Source organism: Pseudophryne corroboree, chromosome 9 (genome assembly GCF_028390025.1).
Source record: "Pseudophryne corroboree isolate aPseCor3 chromosome 9, aPseCor3.hap2, whole genome shotgun sequence".
NCBI classification, from domain to species: Eukaryota; Metazoa; Chordata; class Amphibia; order Anura; family Myobatrachidae; genus Pseudophryne; species Pseudophryne corroboree.
Genome location: NC_086452.1, coordinates 231,376,895 through 231,397,742, shown reverse-complemented (window position 1 = coordinate 231,397,742; position 20,848 = coordinate 231,376,895). Strand labels below are relative to the sequence as shown.

Here is a 20,848-nt window from a genome sequence, read left to right as displayed (position 1 = left end):
TTGTGTTATTAAATACTCCCCCCCACCCATTTATATATATATATATATATATATATATATATATACACACACACAGTATATATGTGTGTATATTTATATATATATATATATGTATATATAAAACTATAGTCAGTCATTTTAAAATTGTTGCGAGTCGAGCTCTGATGAGGTAACATGTACTATTATATGTATGTTCAGGAGAAGTTCAGCACCTGAAATATGAATATATATATAAAACTGATACAAAACAAAGGTAACTCATTTGGCTATCATATTGTCAATGAAAAGTTTAACCAGGCCATTTAAAAAGTTTTAATATAATTAAAACCACCAATTGTAAGTGTATTGCTCTATCATTACAGCTCTGGGTCACTTCCATTGTCTTTTGAAAGTGTTATAATAGGTGTCACCTTTTCCCACATTAACCAATGAACTTCCCATTTTGGCAGTGTTATTGGTCACCAGTAAAATAGTTGCCTGCCATTCCTACCAACCCCTATAAGTATCACAAGTGTTACACTAATCATTTGTTGGGACTACCACCTCTCTGTGAACATCACTTTGGACTATACTCTTGGAAAACCTTTATCCTCATGGAATACAAAATACTTGGCGCCCTGGCCACTGTTCTAATTTGTTGCCCATTTTTCACAGCATCAGCATGGTAAGCTTGATCACAGCGAAAGGGAAGTTTTCTCTAACTCTTTTTCCCCTGAGGAAAGGCTAAATCTGTCTATTCTGTCTTGTTCCAGGTCAGTTAACAACTTTCTGATGACAGGGCCAAAGGTAATTTAGAGTTTAATGTACATTTGACTTCATTATTACTGCACCGTAGTAAGCATGCATACATATGCAAATGATCACTGTTTAACCATGTTATATTATTTTACAAAGGCCTATTTGACATACTCTACAAGTGTGGCAGTTGGAGCTCAGAGTGGCATTGAGGAATGTAAGTTTCAGTTTGCATGGGAGAGATGGAACTGTCCTGAGAGCACTCTTCAACTAGCAACCCAAAACGGACTCAGAAGCGGTAATTTGCTCTTTCAAGGCTTTTTTTGTTTATTTGCTTTTAGAATTTATGTTATTTTTATTACACACATAATAGTTGACTATAGCTATTATACTATTCTAGCAGTACCATTGTGCTTTCTGTTTAAGACAAATTAATTTATACTCTGAACAAAGACTGCTTAAATTCAGATACAATCTTAGGAGTATTCCATTTTTGCTTGTCAACAGCTTTTCACGTTTTACTAATATGAAATACTTTACACATTGAAACAAATAATACATACAGTACATTGAGTATCCTGCCCTGGAAAAGACTACAAATTGCAGTGCCAAAGAGGAGTCTTACGAAGAGCTTATAAAGGTGTTGCATCAGCTGTTCTTCATATATTGCAACATACAGTACTCTATAATATTTTTGTCTAGACTGGGTTCCATATATCTGCAATACCCTTTTTTGCTTGGCTGTGTTATTTTTTTTTTTTTATCTATTGTTATGGCATAGTATATTTACTCTAAGAAAGGGTTACAAATACGGTGGCTCAGTAGTATCACTGATATTGCTGAGGTCATGGGTTAACTTTCATCCAGAGCACTACTGTATCTGTTAATCAGAATATTAGACCATTCTATTCAATCCCTGCCCCTTGGATTTTATAGTCTATACATCAATTATTATTTATTTGCATAGAACCACCGCATTACATAACATTTATAGAGTGTATTAGACCATACTTTTCCCCAATGGATATTATAGTATAATTTCCCTTCCACCCAAAGATGCACTCTAGGGTCCATTTAGTCAGAAGCTAAAAAAAGCTATAAGCATGTTTTTGGAGTATGAGAGGAATCCAGAACATGTGAAGGGAATAGGGTGTACTAAGACAGAGACTGATGTGATTACGTAAATATTCTATAGAAAATGCTGCATTACATGTCAGTGGTAATTAAAGGTAGAAATAAACTATAATTAAATATTCTATATAAAATATTAAAATGCTGCATTACATGTTAGTGTTGTCAAAAGGTAGAAATAAACCTTGATTTTTGTTATCTTTTGGCAGCGTTTCTTAATACAGGGAAATAAGAGAATGTTTGTTAAATCAATGTATAGTAACACAAATGTGAGTTCTTATTGGGATGTCACTGCCATTTTATTAAACATACTGAGGATTTTAAAAAGATAAGCCTGTGTTTCGGCTGATGGTTTATTTCTGAATAAAGGTTTGCTGTTCATTTGCAGCCATGCATCATATAATGAGAATGTCATCTTCATTTTTCCACCTAGCAACGAGAGAAACATCTTTTGTACACGCTATCAGTTCAGCCGGAGTAATGTACACTTTGACCAGAAACTGCAGCATGGGGGATTTTGATAATTGTGGATGTGATGATTCCAGAAATGGACGAATTGGTACGTTCTGTTGCTAGCTTAAATTTGCAACATTATTTTTGTTACATTTATTTAAAAAGAATGAGAGACATTTGGAACTTAGAATCTTAATAAATAGTAAAATAGTTAATGTTTTGCAGAAATAGCAGTGCATTGTGTTATTACTTATTATGTCATTTCAAATGCTAAAGTTCACATTGTCATCATTGAGGAGATCATTGGTGTTCATTTTAAGTGTAGAAAGAATCTTTTATACAAGCAAAATATATGTATTAATATGTTATTAGTAACCTAGCCATAACTATATTTGCTATTCTAATACCTGGTGCTAGTTACATTTGAAGTTTCACTGCATTATTTCAGAAATAATATAATCTGCGGAGCCTTTCAGCATTATGGGCCCAATTCAGAGAAATCATAAAACTACAACTCATGTCTCTAGCATGCGGGGGGCCGCCCAGCACACGGCAAGGCCACCCCGTATGCTGCCCCCCTACTAAAATGCGAGCGCATGGCTATACAGCAACGTTCTCGCATCTTAAGGGTTGCTTTAAAGGCTGCAGTCACCAGACAGTCATGTTTCAGGTCGCAGCGGCTGTCCCACATATGGTCCAGACACATCTGTGTTGTCCAGACCGTGCCCCCCCCCCCCCCCCCCGAATGGCGCGAGGACGACTACAAAACACTACATCGATGCTCAGTTGCCCCCCCCCCCCCCCCCCCCCGTCGGGACTAGGACTGTGATTGCAGTTTAAGTCCTTGCACTTGCGCACTTCTGCGATCCATGCTGATTTGGGCCCAGTATTTGCAATTGTTGTATCTAAAGTGCAGTAGGCATACCATATAGTCAAAAAGTACAAACTCAGGATATGTATGGATATTACATTATACAGTAGATACCTGATACAGTAGATAAATACAGGAGCACATGTATAACTGTGCAGCCGCTGATAGGGGAGGAGGTAAGGGAGTCTGAAAATACCTTTTCATCTGCTACTCTGCCCACACCTCTCCTGTTATATGCCCAGGATAGATCACTTCCCTGAAAAACACAATTGCTAGGGTCTGGCAATGTTATAGTCCTAGAGAAACAGCAAGATATAGGATTTTGTGAATATCTCTACTTCGTGATCATTTGGAGTGTTTTTTTTATATAAGATGGTTGTATGGCATGTCAGATATATTACATTATTTAGATTACATGAATAGGTCTACACATACAGTGATGATCTCTTAAATATTTTAACTTTCCCCTTATTTAGGAGACAGTTTTCATTTATGCTATCAGCTTCCTGGTTTCAGCAGCCACTTTCCTGCCGTGTCGTTCATTAGACACACATTGTAATGCACAGCAGGGGAATACACTGAGAGGCCATTAAACTAACCATGTGAAGTAACATTGCTTTCACTAGTTTAAAAAAAAGACATGTATTAGTAACTTTTACCTTTATATTTCAGCTTAGCATGAAGTCCTATTGCATTTCTCAAGTTTGATTTAGATAAAGTTGTATTATAGACAGTGCATTTAATAAATGAAAAGACCAATTCTACCTTTCCCATACTGTCCCTAGGAGGAAGAGGCTGGGTATGGGGTGGATGCAGTGATAATGTTGAATTTGGAGAGAGGATTTCAAAGCTCTTTGTTGATGGCCTGGAGACAGGACAAGATGCCAGAGCATTAATGAACTTGCATAACAATGAAGCAGGAAGACTTGTAAGTCCATTAACATTTGTTTGCTAATTGTATTTCTTCTTGACATGTTTTTTTAATTTAACTGCATTAAAATAGAATAGAGGCAGAGACATGCAGTCTAGCGAATGGTCAATGGAGGTAATTTCTTAATTCCTGGCACATTATATTCACACTTTCTCCTTTTGACATGTGCAAATTCTGGCCAGCCATTGCTGTAGGTGTTAGAGAAGTGTGGTCCAAGAGTTCACACTTTAGCATAATGTGTCTTTAGTTTTGGATTAAGAGCACTAAAACAAAGTGTCACTAAATGAGTATCACTGGTTTGTGCTCATGCTTAAATGTAATGCACTCCTTGTTCCTTCAATTATATTTTCAAATATTGTAGCTGATTTGTAATTAGAAGTGGACCCATCACCTACTCATGCACAGAAAGACATTTTGTGGGCTAAACCATTGTTCAAGCTGAAACAATTCCCAAAGTACCTCATGCATCAGTGATGTCACTAGTACCTGCATTCTCATTTATTCACAGCCCACAAAATGGCCCCTTCCACTGTGTGCAGGTGAGATGTCCACTTTTAATGTCTGCATATTTTATTTTATGTTCATTGACTTTTTTTAGTTTTATTGAATTTGACCAGCTTAGCTGGATGTGTGCTTTCATACTTTTACATATAAAAGTTTGGTACTCATTTATATTTGGAAAAGATGCAGAAAGGAAAGAGCATGTTATCATGTATATTTATTCAGTCAGATGCATCACTATGATGCATCCATTATCAAACAGGTGCATACCTGAAGCACACAAGTGTGTATACTTGCAGCTCATGATAGCATAGAGACAGTGTAGAGAAGTGTTTGATGGTTTTAGGAGTAAATGCAAAATTTGCATTACCCTCAGGCAATAGGGTCACAGTTGCCAAATAAATAAAATAATGAAACATCTCAAAATCTGATGGTTATCCCTTTATAAATTACATGGGAATCACCTGTCCAGCAGTAATGTTGCAAATAGACGCTAATTTCTATAATATATCTGCTATCCTAACAAATTAGGACCCATCAGCTGTACAACAACCTTCAAACAGACCATTTTAAGTGGCTACATAGCCATTATCATTAGTCAATATCCCTATAACTAGGGCCATCAAGAGCAGTGACAAGCATGGGTACTGGGTAGGGCGTTGAAAAATTGCGGAGGTGTGGTCACACCCCCTCTCATCCCCCCAAAATGTAAATTTTACTATATTTGTAAGTAAAGCAAATTATCAAGAAACTGGACAACACCATGTTGCAGGTGGGGCAGATGAAACATATGCAGAGAGATTTAGATTTGGTTGGGTTATATTGTTTCTGTGCATGGTAAATACTGGCTGCTTTATTTTTACATTTACAATTTAGATTTCAGTTTGAACACAACCCACCCAAATCTAACTCTCTCTGCACATGTTACATCTGCCCCATCTGCAGAGCAACATGGTTTTACCCAATTGTTAACTTTTTTGGTTTGCTATCAAACCTGAATAAGGACCTAAATGCGGCACCATATGCTGGGAAGGGGGATAGATTTGTCCCCCTCACACAGGGGACAGGTCCAGGTGGGGGGATCGGAGTGTTCACACCCACCCACCTGCCTATCCTTGTAATATATATAGGGATAAGACTGGAGACTGCTGCCCCTCAGCGGCAGTAGCATCCCTGGGCCATCCGCATCCCAGCACACAGCAAAGTGTACTGGACTGGGAAGAGAGAGAGTGCTGAGTGTCCGCACACACGCCCCCCTCCCCGCCTATACCTACTTACTAGCGTCACATATTTATATGTGTCTACATCCATTTGTGTTGCCATTAGGGAAATACCCATTTCCCATATTCAGCATATGCTTGCACACCTTTGCACATCTCTTTACTATCTCTCCAGGTGTAGGGAGAAAAGAATACACAGAATGTAAATATGGACACATACATTTATGATACATATGTATGCACAATATGCGATTATGTGTCTTAATGAAAAAAAAACTAAATGAGGCCCCATTTATGCAAATGTTATGTTCATACTGAAATATGCAAAATGTATTCTAGCCTGTCAAAATAATGCAAATAACAACACTAAAGTTATGCGTAAAATGCATAAATGTAACAATAATGAGTATAATGAAGATATGTATTAGTCACTGTAGGAATATTACCTTTGTCTTCCTGATTTTGCTAATGTTATATAATTATTTGAAGGCATGTTCTTATAACTTTGAAATCTGCTTTAAGAGAAAATTATTGAAATTTGTAATACAATAATTCTATTCACTTTATGAGTGGAAGTGAAATCTAAATGTACGCAGATAGTATACATCTTCTGCATATATGCATTGATAAATATGAGCTACCATATTGGCTTCATATAGAAGCCAAACATTAAAATACAGTAGCATCCACATTCATAAGCATGCAATACATGACTCCAATGTTTCCTCCAGTGATACCCTGCATTATGTATCTGTCAGTGATATATACTGTACATATAACAAAAGGATTGGATATTTCAGTATGATGCAACTCCTTAAATATTTCTGTGTTTTCACAGGCTGTTAAAGCCACTATGAAGAGGACTTGCAAATGCCACGGAGTATCAGGCAGCTGCAGTGTACAAACATGTTGGTTGCAGCTTGCAGAGTTTCGGGATATTGGAAACCATTTAAAAGTTAAGCATGACCAGGCTTTAAAACTCGACATGGACAAGAAAAAAATTAGATCCGGTAACAGCGCTGATAACAGAGGTGCCATAGCTGATGCTTTCGGCTCCGTTGCTAAATCCGAACTTATTTTCTTGGAAGATTCCCCTGACTATTGCCTAAAAAATGCCACCCTTGGTCTCCAGGGGACTGAAGGACGGGAGTGCCTGCAAAGTGGTAAGAACTTGACACAGTGGGAGAGGAGAAGTTGCAGGAGACTGTGTACAGAATGCAGCCTTAAAGTAGAAGAGAAGAAGATTGAGATTATTAGTAGCTGTAACTGTAAATTTCACTGGTGCTGCACAGTAAAGTGTGAGCAATGCAAGCAGGTCGTCATCAAGCACTACTGCTCCAAGAGAGACAGGAACTCTGATGTCTTCATAAAGAGAAAGAACAGAGGACACCAGAGATAACGACTAGTGGTGCCGGGAGAGGGGGGGAGAGGGCACAAATTACCTGGACCCAGGTCTGATAGAGGGGCCCAGTGGGAGCCCAGGTCCTCCTGTGATTAGGCTATGCCCCCTGAAAAGTACCTGGGCCCAGCCAGGATCACTACTGCCCTGGCTGTGAGGCATGCCATGCTCCTGTGAGTGGGTGCTTCTGATGTGCTAGACACTCCCCCAAAGGGGGGTGGCCATGCCCTCAGCATGCTGTGGTCACACCCCCTCCAGTGGGGGCAGGGGGGCCCAGTAAGTTGTTGTACCGGGGCCCAGGATTTCTCTTGGCAACCCTGATAACGACAGGACATGCAGTGTACCATGGACAATACCATTCAATGTTTATGTCTCATATCTTTGTTGAACTATTTCTGTGCTTTTTTTTATTCTTAATTTATCATTAGTCTAAAATATTAATAATTAAATAAAAAACTGTATATAATGAACTAGTTGGTGCTTTACATGTTCATTGCAAATATTGTTTCAAATAAAACATATGCACTTTTCAAGATAAATGCAGATCCCAACCTTTGGTTAAGTTGTGTTGTGAAATTATTATTTTTTAAGAAACAATGTAAATATTATCAGTCCTGTTTTATGTCTTCTATTATGATGTTTCTCCAGTTGTGGAGTTGGTCTGTCTTCCCATGTTTATGTTCAAAAACATATTGGTACAGTAAGGTAATTGTCTTCGGACAAATTGGAGTTAGTATGTGTATGTATGGCATGATACTTAGAGGGAGATTTATCAAATATTGGAGAGAAAGAAAGTGGAGAAAGAGAAACTACCGATCAGTCAGCTCCTAACTGCCATTTGACAGGCTGTGCTAGAAAAATGACAGGAACTGATTATTTGTTACTTAGGGGGTTTATGAACTAAAGCCCAGTACTTACGGGCCGATGTGAGAGAGATGTGTGCTGAGCGTGTGGAGGGAGACGGGGGGGGGCGCTCATTTCACCCAGCGTGAGCGACCTGCTAGGTTGGCCTGCGATCATGCTTAAAATCTAAGCAATCTAGTCAGATTGCTTAGATTTTAAGCAGTGATTGCTCCGTGAGTACCCCCCTTGAGCCTTGGATGGAGATAAAGTCGCTGGAGATAAAGTACCAGCCAGTCAGATCCTAACTGCCATGTGGTGTCACAGGCTGTGTTTGAAAAATGACAGGAGCTCATTGACTGGTACTTTATCTCCATGCGCTTTATCTCCATCCAAGGCTTAGTAAATAGACCCCTTTATCTCTCTATCCTACATGTCTCTCAGGGGGAGATGTACTAAGTCTCCGAGAGTGATAAAGTGAAGAGATAAATGGGCTCATTTATCAATGAGTGATAAATTTCACGGTGAGTGATAAATTCCACCAGGCAATCTGCTTCTAACTGCCATGTTAGACTGTGTTTGAAAAATGACAGTTAGGAGCTGATTGGCTGGTGCAATTTATCACTCACAGTAAAATTTACCACTCAGCACCTCTCACAAACCTGTCATTTTCATCTCAAAAACATTTCCAGGATCAGACCGTTTCTCACCCAGGATGCCACTAAGATCATTATTCACTCACTGATTATTTCCAGACTGGACTACTGTAATCTCCTCCTAACTGGCCTCCCTGACAATTACCTCTCTCCACTCCAATCTATCCTCAATGCTGCTGCCCGGCTTATCTTCCTCACCAAACGCACTACGTCCACCTCCTCTCTCCTACAAGCCCTTCAATGGCTTCCCTTCCCTTTCAGAATCCAATTCAAACTTCTCACTCTCACTTACAAAGCACTCACCCACTCCTCTCCCATTTACATCTCTGACCTTATCTCCCTTTACTCTCCCACCCGTCCTCTTCGCTCTGCTAATGCACGCCGGCTCTCCTGTCTTCTGATTACTTCCTCCCACTCCTATCTCCAAGATTTTTCACGTGCTGCTCCCTTCCTCTGGAATTCTTTACCTCTCCCCCTCAGACTCTCCACCTCTCTACAAAACTTCAAACTGGCTCTTAAGACCCATTTATTTACCAAACCCAGCCAAATCTCATCCTAACCCTCTGTTCTACGCTCTCTATGTACCCCATCTGTGTCACCCCTGTCTGTCTACCCCTCCCCTTAGATTGTAAGCTCTCACGAGTAGGGCCCTCTTCCCTCATGTGCTTATCCTTTTCTTACTTTAATAATCCTCAACTGCCCAAATCAAGCAGTTCTTTGGCCACCTGGAACTTCTCTGTCATTTACTGGTGTAGTTATGCTTAGTTACCCTGTACTTGTCCTAAATTGTCATCAACTGTAAGTCACTGTTTTCCTGTTTTGATTATGTGCATATGTACTCTGTAATTGGGCGCTGCGGAACCCTTGTGGTGCCATATAAATAAAGGCTAATAATAATAATTGATAAATGAGCCTAAAAGCATCAACCAGTCAGATCCTTACTGCCATGTTACAGGCTGTGTTTGAAAAATGACAGTTAGGAGCTTATTGGTTGGTAGTATATCTTTCTCGCTCCATTCTCAAAGGCTTACTACAGCTGTCCCTCCAAGAGTTGATAAATACCCCCCTTACGCTGTAAGTTTCAATGAGGCAAGGACTAATATAAATTATTTAATATTCTCTGGAACGCACTGTGTAATATGATGGCACAATAGGCAAACGCAAGTGGCTAAAATTATGACAACAACAGCAATGGGATATAATACGATTACTAGAGCTATTGCCACATCATCCAGTTAAAGGGACGGAACAGAGCTGCTGCACATGCCCAGTGGTAACAGCTTCTTATACCAAGTTTGCAGTGTGTGTGGAGTCCTCAATCAGTCCACTGGACCAGAGAGTAGCTACCAGTAAGAAGAGACAGGAGCCTTACCATGAGGTGGAATAATGGGTGTAGTATGGTATGCCGACGGCCGGGCTCCCGGCGACCAGCATATCGGCGCAAGGAGCCCATCCACCGGCATACCGACAGCGTGGCGAGCGCAAATGAGCCCCTTGCGGGCTCACTGCGGGCACGGTGGCATGCTACGTGCGCCACGCTATTTTATTCTCCCTCCAGGGGGGTCGTGGACCCCCACGAGGGAGAAAAAGTGTCGGTATGCCGGCTGTCGGGATTCCGGCACCGGTATACTGTGCGCCCGGGATCCCGACAGTTGGCATACTGAAGACCACCCGGAATAATGTGTGCTTAGAAAGTGCAGTACTGGTTCTATTATGTCTGTGTATTTTTTTATTATGGCATGTTTAATCTTTTCCTGACCACTTATTTATGTTATTTCAATGTTTGATACAGCCTATACTATAGACCATCTATAGTGTTAAATATTAATACTGTAGTCCATACAATATCCAGGGTATAAAATGACCAACGTTTACATTAATGTCCAGGGTCTTTACTAGGTTCTTCTACCGCTCCCCAGAACTCCTGCACTTGCTCCAATGTTCTGCAGAGTGGGAGATTGTGGACTGCATTTGGAAACCTTCCTCTAGAAATCCTGCATTTGCCACTGGGTACAATACAAATAAACAATATTAAATATCAGTAAAATTGATCACCTCATTATTACCAGTCTGATTATTCCTCTTAAAAGGACAATAAAGTCTATGGCACAAATATAATATAATAATTTGCTGGTCTCAGTGAGATTCTGGCAATAGAGCTGCAAGCTTTAAAGCAACAATTAGCTTAAAGGCAAAAACGAGTTGGTTTTCCCTTAAACTGATTGCTGATTAAAATAAGATTTTACTTACCGATAAATCTATTTCTCGTAGTCCGTAGTGGATGCTGGGGACTCCGTCAGGACCATGGGGATTAGCGGCTCCGCAGGAGACAGGGCACAAAAATAAAGCTTTAGGATCAGGTGGTGTGCACTGGCTCCTCCCCCTATGACCCTCCTCCAAGCCTCAGTTAGGATACTGTGCCCGGATGAGCGTACACAATAAGGAAGGATTTTGAATCCCGGGTAAGACTCATACCAGCCACACCAATCACACCGTACAACTTGTGATCTGAACCCAGTTTACAGTATGACAAACGTAGGAGCCTCTGAACAGACGGCTCACAACAATAACAACCCGATTTTTTTGTAACAATAACTATGTACAAGTATTGCAGACAATCCGCACTTGGGATGGGCGCCCAGCATCCACTACGGACTACGAGAAATAGATTTATCGGTAAGTAAAATCTTATTTTCTCTGACGTCCTAGTGGATGCTGGGGACTCCGTCAGGACCATGGGGATTATACCAAAGCTCCCAAACGGGCGGGAGAGTGCGGATGACTCTGCAGCACCGAATGAGAGAACTCCAGGTCCTCTTTAGCCAGGGTATCAAATTTGTAGAATTTTACAAACGTGTTCTCCCCCGACCACGTAGCTGCTCGGCAGAGTTGTAATGCCGAGACCCCTCGGGCAGCCGCCCAGGATGAGCCCACCTTCCTTGTGGAATGGGCCTTGATAGATTTAGGCTGTGGCAGGCCTGCCACAGAATGTGCAAGTTGAATTGTGCTACAAATCCAACGAGCAATCGTCTGCTTAGAAGCAGGAGCACCCAGCTTGTTGGGTGCATACAGTATAAACAGCGAGTCAGATTTTCTGACTCCAGCCGTCCTTGAAATATATATTTTCAATGCCCTGACAACGTCCAGCAACTTGGAATCCTCCAAATCGCTAGTAGCCGCAGGCACCACAATAGGCTGGTTCAGGTGAAACGCTGACACCACCTTAGGCAGAAACTGAGGACGCGTCCGCAGTTCTGCCCTGTCCGAATGGAAAATCAGATATGGGCTTTTATACGATAAAGCCGCCAATTCTGACACTCTCCTGGCTGAAGCCAGGGCCAGTAGCATGGTTACTTTCCATGTAAGATATTTCAAATCCACCGATTTGAGTGGCTCAAACCAATGGGATTTGAGAAAATCCAAAACTACATTAAGGTCCCACGGAGCCACTGGGGGCACAACCGGGGGCTGTATATGTAGTACTCCTTTTACAAAAGTCTGGACTTCAGGAACTGAAGCCAATTCTTTCTGGAAGAAAATCGACAGGGCCGAAATTTGAACCTTAATGGACCCCAATTTGAGGCCCATAGACAATCCTGTTTGCAGGAAATGTAGGAATCGACCCAATTGAAATTCCTCCGTGGGGGCCTTCCTGGCCTCACACCACGCAACATATTTTCTCCAAATGCGGTGATAATGTTGTGCAGTCACCTCCTTCCTGGCTTTTACCAGTGTAGGAATGACCTCTTCCGGGATGCCTTTTTCCCTTAGAATTCGGCGTTCAACCGCCATGCCGTCAAACGCAGCCGCGGTAAGTCTTGGAATAGACACGGTCCCTGCTGAAGCAGGTCCCGTCTTAGAGGTAGAGGCCACGGATCTTCCGTGAGCATCTCCTGAAGTTCCGGGTACCAAGTTCTTCTTGGCCAATCCGGAGCCACGAGTATCGTTCTTACTCCCCTTTGCCGTATAATTCTCAGTACTTTTGGTATGAGAGGCAGAGGAGGAAACACATACACTGACTGGAACACCCACGGTGTTACCAGAGCGTCCACAGCTATTGCCTGAGGGTCTCTTGACCTGGCGCAATACCTGTCCAGTTTTTTGTTGAGGCGAGACGCCATCATATCCACCTTTGGTTTTTCCCAACGGTTCACAATCATGTGGAAGACTTCTGGATGAAGTCCCCACTCTCCCGGGTGTAGATCGTGTCTGCTGAGGAAGTCTGCTTCCCAGTTGTCCACTCCCGGAATGAACACTGCTGACAGTGCTATCACATGATCTTCCGCCCAGCGAAGAATCCTTGCAGCTTCTGCCATTGCTCTCCTGCTTCTTGTGCCGCCCTGTCTGTTTACGTGGGCGACTGCCGTGATGTTGTCCGACTGGATCAACACCGGCTGACCCTGAAGCAGGGGTTTTGCCAGGCTTAGAGCATTGTAAATCGCTCTTAGCTCCAGTATATTTATGTGAAGAGACATCTCCAGGCTTGACCATACTCCCTGGAAGTTTCTTCCCTGTGTGACCGCTCCCCAGCCTCTCAGACTGGCATCCGTGGTCACCAGGACCCTGTCCTGTATGCCGAATCTGCGGCCCTCTAACAGATGAGCACTCTGCAACCACCACAGAAGAGACACCCTTGTCCGTGGCGATAAGGTTATCCGCTGATGCATCTGCAGATGCGATCCGGACCATTTGTCCAGCAGATCCCACTGAAAAGTTCGTGCGTGGAATCTGCCGAATGGAATCGCTTCGTAAGAAGCCACCATCTTTCCCAGGACTCTTGTGCATTGTGTCAAAGTCAGAAAAATATCCCTATACACGCTGCCATATTTGCACCTCACACTGGTCCGCGCTGCGCATGCGTGCGCTTTCCCGTGATAGCGCATACCCGCTGTTGCGTGCACCCGCTGGTGCTCGGTATGCGTATTTACGGTAAAGTTTGTGTAGTCGTAGCGTGCGACTCATTCGTTACATATTTTCACAATTAACGTAGTTTATAGATTATGGTCCCTTTGATAGATTCTGAAAGTTTGGTTAATATAGAATGTCCCTGAACGGAGGGATCCCTCTTTGTATTGTGGGAAGGGTCTAACAGGAGTCATACAGTAGTGTTTGGTACCCATCGGAAGAGTATTTAAATAGCAATATTCCGGTGTTGGTTTGGAGCGTATTAATCGCTCGTGCGAATAGTTATGGACATAAGAAGTTTATGTCCATTACTATTATTTACTCTTACTCAGGTATGCGGCGGGAAACCCAGTGTCCCACCCACCTGAGCTGTTTGAAATCGTCACAGCCCACCTGTATGAATCAACCTATGACCTTTTGTTATAATGCGAAGCCGAATTCCTGTGTCCAATGGACGATCAGATTGTAGGGACCATTAGATTGCATTGTGTGTGGGGCATAAATAGGCAGGCCGACCACATCCAGCTCTCACTCTTCAACGGTTCTCATTGCTGAAAATCGGGTGCTGGATGTCCAGGCGCATGCGATCGTTTCCCCTTGTGCGTAAGTTTTTCTCCGTGATCATATTGTCTTACTGTGAGCCATTTCTCTCATCTCTCTCTCTCCCTCTCTTCTCTTTCTCTCGTATTTTCCCTTGATTAGATTGTATTGTATTTTATTGTATTTCCTGCATAGTTATCTGGTTAGTTGGTTTATGTTATACTGTAGTGTATCATTTGTATTGTGATTCCTTTTTGCAAGAATAATTAGTTATAATACATATAATAGGCTTTGGACCCTAAACAGATATCTGTGTATTTTCTCATAGTGTTAAGTGTTCATAGAGCGTCGGTGACGCTCAAGCAGCTTTGTAGTTAATCAGGTTACACCAGGTTACACTTACACTTTGTCTCTACACTAAGGTATACTGTGTATCTCATTGTTAAAGGTATAGATATAAAGGTATAGCGTTGTGAGCGTCTGCGCCGCTGGTGATCTCCTCGTGGTCTCGAGCGTCCGCTACGCCATAGCGAATCATTACGTCAGTCAACAGCCAATAGCGTGTCAGCCTGTGATCTCTGGGCCGTGAGCGAACGCGACGCTTGAGCGTCTCGCCTACGGCTGAGCGATCGATACGCAACTAGCGTACCCTTACGGTACTTCTTACGTAGATAGCGTACAGTGTTCTTAGACCTCATAAAGGGTTATAAGTACGATAAATAATTTAGCTTTATCAATTGGCGGCTCGTCCTATCCTTCACATATCTGCACTAGGTAGATCAGCAGACATTATCCCTCAGCAAAGGGCGGGAGGTTGTCTCGTAGTGCTGACGGGATAAGCGTCTGCTTCGCTTAGATAACGAGTGCTGAAGGAATCCGGGAACCGGAGGTAAGAACAAAACGCTAGTGTCTTTTAAAACTGTTTATTTTTCTTCTGTTTTGCGTATACACGCACGCATACATATATCTGCATTTCTTTTTTCATTTTCGTATATCACCATCCTGTCTGCCAGTTTTATAGTTGATAGAAAGTGCTAAAAGAGATTTGCTGTTATTTCATAGTTTAAGAATAAAGGTTACATAGTTAAAAGTATAGACAAACACACAGGTTTGCCTGGACGATAAGGCAAAATCAGTGTGGTGTGCGGTAGATGATCAGGGATCATCTACATTGATAAAAGTATAAATTGTGTTACGGTGGATCTTTTGCTTTGCGTACACGTGTCCCTAACAAAAGACTTGTGTACGCAATCCAAAGGCAGACGCACGCAGCGTACATTACGCAACGGAGCGTCCGGTTACGCCCACGTAGCTCAAGTCACGATAAGTTGAAGTAACGCAACACGATAAGTAACGCAAAGCGGTAAATAGCGCAACAGGCGATAAATAACGCAAGTCTATTTTTGGTGTCCGAAATTTAAATTAACAGATCCTGCTCCTAATTGGTAACACAGCTGGGCTAAAGAAAAATTTCTGCGCAGAAATAGAAATAGAAGCAAAAGAGTGCATGTGGTGAGTGAGTGTTTTTCATACATTTATACAATTTTAGAGGTTGAACCAAAAGAAATCACCGAGTACTCGTGAGGAACATACGTGTAAGTGACATGCACGGTGGCTAGGGAGGCATCCTTGGTTAAAACACAATATTTGAGCATTAGAGTATAGCGGACTAGTATAGAAGGTCAGACCACTAGGTCGTATAGAAACAAGACCAGGAGGTCGTATAGAAACAAGACCAGGAGGTCGTATAGAAACAAGACCAGGAGGTCATAGTAGACCAACAGGTCCAGGTACAGTAAACAAGGAAGTCCGCTATACAGTCCACAGGCACAACACCGAAAAGGGTTGGTGCAACACCCATATAGGCCATACAAGCTCTTGCTGAAGGAATTCGCAGCCGCAATTATCGATTCCATTTGGTCTTTCCGTACATAAGCTTAGGTGCTTGTGTGCTGAACGATTGGACCGCACGTAATTGTGTACAGTAGTTAGTAATCTGACCTAGTACCATTAGAGTAAAGGGGTCACAAACGCTATTTGTACATTCTAACGTGATTTGTGTAATTTTTTATTTTTACAAAAAGGGAAGTTCGCTGGTCACTCAGGAACTATCTGACAACCCCACCTTTACTGGAAAGAGTAGTGCTCTTCGGATCACACTTGCATTTTTCAGTAAACAAAAGGTTAATAGGTGCCCTGTGTCGAGTGCGCCAGCACCATATCGGTGTGATCAGGTCGCATTGGTCGGCGTGGGCGAGCGAGTGGGGTGCTCGGTAAACTTCACCGTCTGCCTATCGTGAATAATTTGGTTTTCTGTAAGGGTTCGCTGAAGACCCTGATATAGAGATCAGAGGTAGAGCAAGCAACACCTGCAGATTATGGGGGCCAGTTGTTCAGGTAGGGGGCGATCAACCTCGGTTCGGGTTGACTCTGTAAACCGACCTATTGGATCGGCCAGGTACATAATGTGTGAGAAATATGGAAGTCACACAGAAGCTTTATGTGATGAATGGGAGAGAATGACTGTACAAGACAGGGAAAAATTCCCAAGAATAGGTAGCTTCAGTCCAGAAGTGTTACAAAATATAAGGAGGAGGATATGTCTCATAAAATCAACAAAGAGACGAATTCAGCATCATGATTATTTACAGTTGTGGCAACAGGAAGGTGAGATACAGAGAGGTTTGGCTCTGGCGGCGGGATCTGGGGCAGTCAGGAAACTGGTAGCCACAGCCCCACCACCACCATACATAACAGGAGAGAAGTTGATTGCGGAGAAAGACGCACTAAGGTGTAACGCACAATCACTTAGTAACCATGTAAATGTTAATGATAATGTTAACCCATTAACCCATGCAAGTATTAACCCGTGCAAGTTGTACCCTGTTTTGAACTTCCCTCAGGAGTGTGAACAAGAAGAAGATTCGGCAACAATTTCAGCGCTCTCTCTAGCGGCCACCATATCAGAAACCACAGTAGGAACTGCTCCACTCACGAGATTAGTGAAGGCCCCTAGCGGAGGGATAGGTGAGGTCGTGTCAACGGGTAAGTACGGCACCATGCATTATGCTGAGACAATTGTACCACAACAAACTGTAGAATCTACACAGAGTGAAGTTGTTAAAATTAATCCAGTTAAGGTGATAGTAGTTCCCAATGGGAAAACAGATGCATCAGGAGCCACACCCGTTAGGAACATTGCCATGTATTGCCCGTTTACTAGAATGGAATTGAGGACCATAGTGTCTGAATTCCCAGACCCCAGAAAAGATTTAGTTGCAAGCCAAAAATACATCAGGGATCTAGGAAACACTTTAGAGCCCAATAATAAGGATTGGCAGATAGTGCTAAGAGCTTGCTTACCTTCCAATGTCGACTCAGCCCAATTCTTAGTTGATTGTGGACTAGATAAAGATGTACCGCTTACAGATGTGTATGACAAAGATAATGTAAAAAGGATAAATTTACAGTTAAAGGAGTATTTCCCAGCCGTTGTTAAATGGAACAGAATATTCTCCATTAAACAAAAGGAGTCCGAAACGGCAGCAGAATATTTCCACCGGGCACTATTAGAAATGGCAAAATACACTGGTATAGAAGACATTAGGACCAACCCAAACCATCAAGAAGTAGCAGTATCTGTACTGATGGATGGTTTAAAAGAAACATTAAAGGCTAGGGTACAGACCACGCAACCATGTTGGCGAGGTCTGTCAGTGTCCACCTTGAGAGAGGCTGCTATTGATCACGACAGAAACATCACCAAACACAGAGAGTCACAAAGTGATAAGTTAATGTCAGTAAGTATACAGGCTCTGACCACAAAGCAGCCTGCGTATGTACCACCTAATCCTGTGGGTAAGTCAACTGTTGTAATATGTTATTATTGTCACAAACAGGGACATTTTGCACGAGACTGTAGATCAAGAAATATACAAAAATCTTACCAACCCCCTAGACAACGACACGACACACGACATTGGGATCAGGGTCCACAGAGGCGGAGTTATGAGCCACATACAGGGGAAACAAAAAGATATCCCCCGAACAGAGACTGGCATGCCTCTGATAGTCCCCAGCCAACTCCCTCACAAGTAGTTGCTGCCAACAGGATTCAGGGAGGTCACCATACCCAATAGGGGTGTGGCCATACCTGTAATCTGCAGCCAGTAAAATTGATTGCCAATCCTGGAAGTGAACCTGAGATCACAATTAATGTAGCTGGTAAAACTTTAAACTTTCTTGTAGACACAGGGGCGGCCAAGTCAGTGATAAATTCGACAGTGGGCATGAGAACCACTGGTAGGACAGTTCCAGCCATGGGAGTAACAGGAGTAGTCCAGCACTACCCTGTTAGCAAACCAGCCGAGATTACAATAGGACCCTTGCATACCAAGCATTCCTTTTTGCTGGCTGCATCGGCACCAACCAATCTCCTGGGAAGAGACTTACTGTGTAAAATGGGGTGCGTCATTTATTGTACTTCTGAAGGTGTATTCTTGGACATACCTGAGAATCACGCTCAGGAAGTGCGAGACATGTTAGACTCCCCATCAAAATTAATGTCACATACCATTATGACAAATAGGAATCCATCCCAAGTAGAAGAGATGACATCTCAGATACCAGAGTCACTTTGGACAAAAGACGGACAGGACACTGGATTAATGGCAAACGTAGCTCCAGTAGTTGTACAAGTAAAAGATGGTAGGATAGCTCCAAAAATCCCACAGTATCCTCTGAAGCCAGAGGTGGAGTTAGGAGTTTTCCCTGTAATAGAGCGCTTGCTACAACAGGGCATTCTGGTGAGAACGTCCAGCACAGCCAATAGTCCCATCTTCCCTGTTAAAAAGAGTGGGGGGAGGGGTTACAGGCTAGTGCAGGATCTAAGGGGGATTAACAAAATAGTTGAGAGTCAGTTCCCCGTAGTGCCAAATCCAGCTGTCATCCTAATGCAAATTCCTCCCACTGCCAAATTTTTCACTGTTATTGACCTCTGCTCCGCATTCTTTTCGGTACCTCTGCATCCTGACAGCCAATATTTGTTTGCATTCACATACAGAGGAGTCCAATACACGTGGACTCGATTACCCCAAGGTTTCATAGATAGTCCAAGTATATTTTCTCAGGCTTTGCACGATTGTTTACAGTCTTTCCAACCAGTGAGTGGATCTGTATTAATATAGTACGTGGATGATCTACTACTGTGTTCTGATTCATTGGAAGCATCCCTGAAGGATACGAAACAGCTCCTGTTTCATCTTTCAGACACAGGACACAAGGTTTCCAAAGACAAGTTGCAATTATGCCAAACTAAGGTAAAATATTTGGGACACTGTCTAACACAAGGACTGAGACACCTGACCGCTGATAGAATCCAAGCAATTAGAGACATGACTTTGCCACAAACCCAGCAACAGATCAGAACGTTTTTAGGAATGTGTGGGTATTGCCGTAATTGGATCCCAGGGTTTTCCATTTTAGCGCTACCTTTGCAGGAAATGGTCTCCTCAAACAAACCTGATAGGATTTTGCATACAGACGAATCCGAAACAGCATTTGAGAGACTCAAACAGTGCCTAACGGAGGCGCCAGCGCTAGGTATGCCGGACTATGGGAAACCCTTTGAACTATACGGAACAGAAAGTGCTGGTTGCGCAGCAGGTGTACTAACCCAAAAACACGGTGATGCCAGCAGGCCAGTTGCATACTACAGCGCTCAGCTAGATACGGTAGCGCGATCCCTCCCCACATGCTTGCGAAGCGTTGCGGCGATAGCATTGCTAGTGACAAAAAGCGAAGATGTCATGCTAGGCCACAACCTCACAATCCATACGCCACATGCAGTATCGGCCTTATTGAATTCTGCCCAAACCAGACACGTCTCATCAGCGAGGTTTACAAGATGGGAATTGGCACTAATGGCCCCAGTAAACATCACCATAAGGAGATGCAGTGCATTAAATCCTGCAACATATCTCCCAGGTGTGCCTGGTCAGGCACAAAGGGTGGAAGGTGAGAGTGATGGGGAAGGAGGATTTAATACAAAGGAAGATACACATGATTGTATGGAATATTTGACCCAAAATTTTACCGCAAGGCCTGACATCAGTGACAATCCACTGGAAGATGCAGAACTCACGTTCTACACGGACGGTAGTTGTCACAGACAGTCAGACTCGGGAGACTTGTGTACTGGATACGCAGTCGTAGATGACCAAGGCACCATAGAGGCGGAACCGCTAGGCCCACCTCACTCAGCCCAGGTTGCTGAACTGGTCGCCCTAACCAGAGCATGTGAATTGGCTAAGGGTAAGTCAGCCAATATCTGCACCGATTCTAGATACGCATTCGGGGTAGTCCATGATTTCGGAGCCCTATGGCGCCTCAGAAATTTCATGACGGCAGCTGGTACACCGATAGCGCATGCAGCTCACATAAAAAGGCTTCTAACAGCGATACAGGAACCCGACAGAGTGGCTGTTATCAAATGTAAAGCACATACATATAGTCAAGACCCAGTATCACTTGGTAACAGCCGAGCAGATGAAGCTGCTAAGCTAGCAGCTGCTACCCCCATACAGACAGACACCACACAACTGATGGTATTTAATACCATCAACACACAGAAGTTGTGTGAGATGCAGAATTTGTGTTCCACACAGG

At 42.8% G+C, this 20,848-nt stretch overlaps 1 protein-coding gene across 1 annotated transcript; it reads left to right on the top strand.

Annotated features, from left to right (window-relative positions):
• Window positions 1-593: 593 nt before the first annotated feature.
• On the top strand, window positions 594-7,241 carry WNT8A (Wnt family member 8A). The gene is made up of 6 exons (XM_063938775.1): window positions 594-664; window positions 753-786; window positions 895-1,033; window positions 2,300-2,425; window positions 3,976-4,118; window positions 6,681-7,241. Exons 1-6 carry the CDS (start codon window positions 594-596, stop codon window positions 7,239-7,241), a joined length of 1,074 nt encoding a protein of 357 aa, XP_063794845.1.
• Window positions 7,242-20,848: the final 13,607 nt, after the last annotated feature.

Coding starts and splice junctions, on each gene's coding strand:
- WNT8A (XM_063938775.1), top strand. CDS start 594: ATGGAATACAAAATACTTGGCGCCCTGGCCACTGTTCTAATTTGTTGC. Junction 665..752: donor TTTTTCACAGCATCAGCATG/GTAAGCTTGATC, acceptor GTCTTGTTCCAG/GTCAGTTAACAACTTTCTGA. Junction 2,426..3,975: donor TTCCAGAAATGGACGAATTG/GTACGTTCTGTT, acceptor TACTGTCCCTAG/GAGGAAGAGGCTGGGTATGG.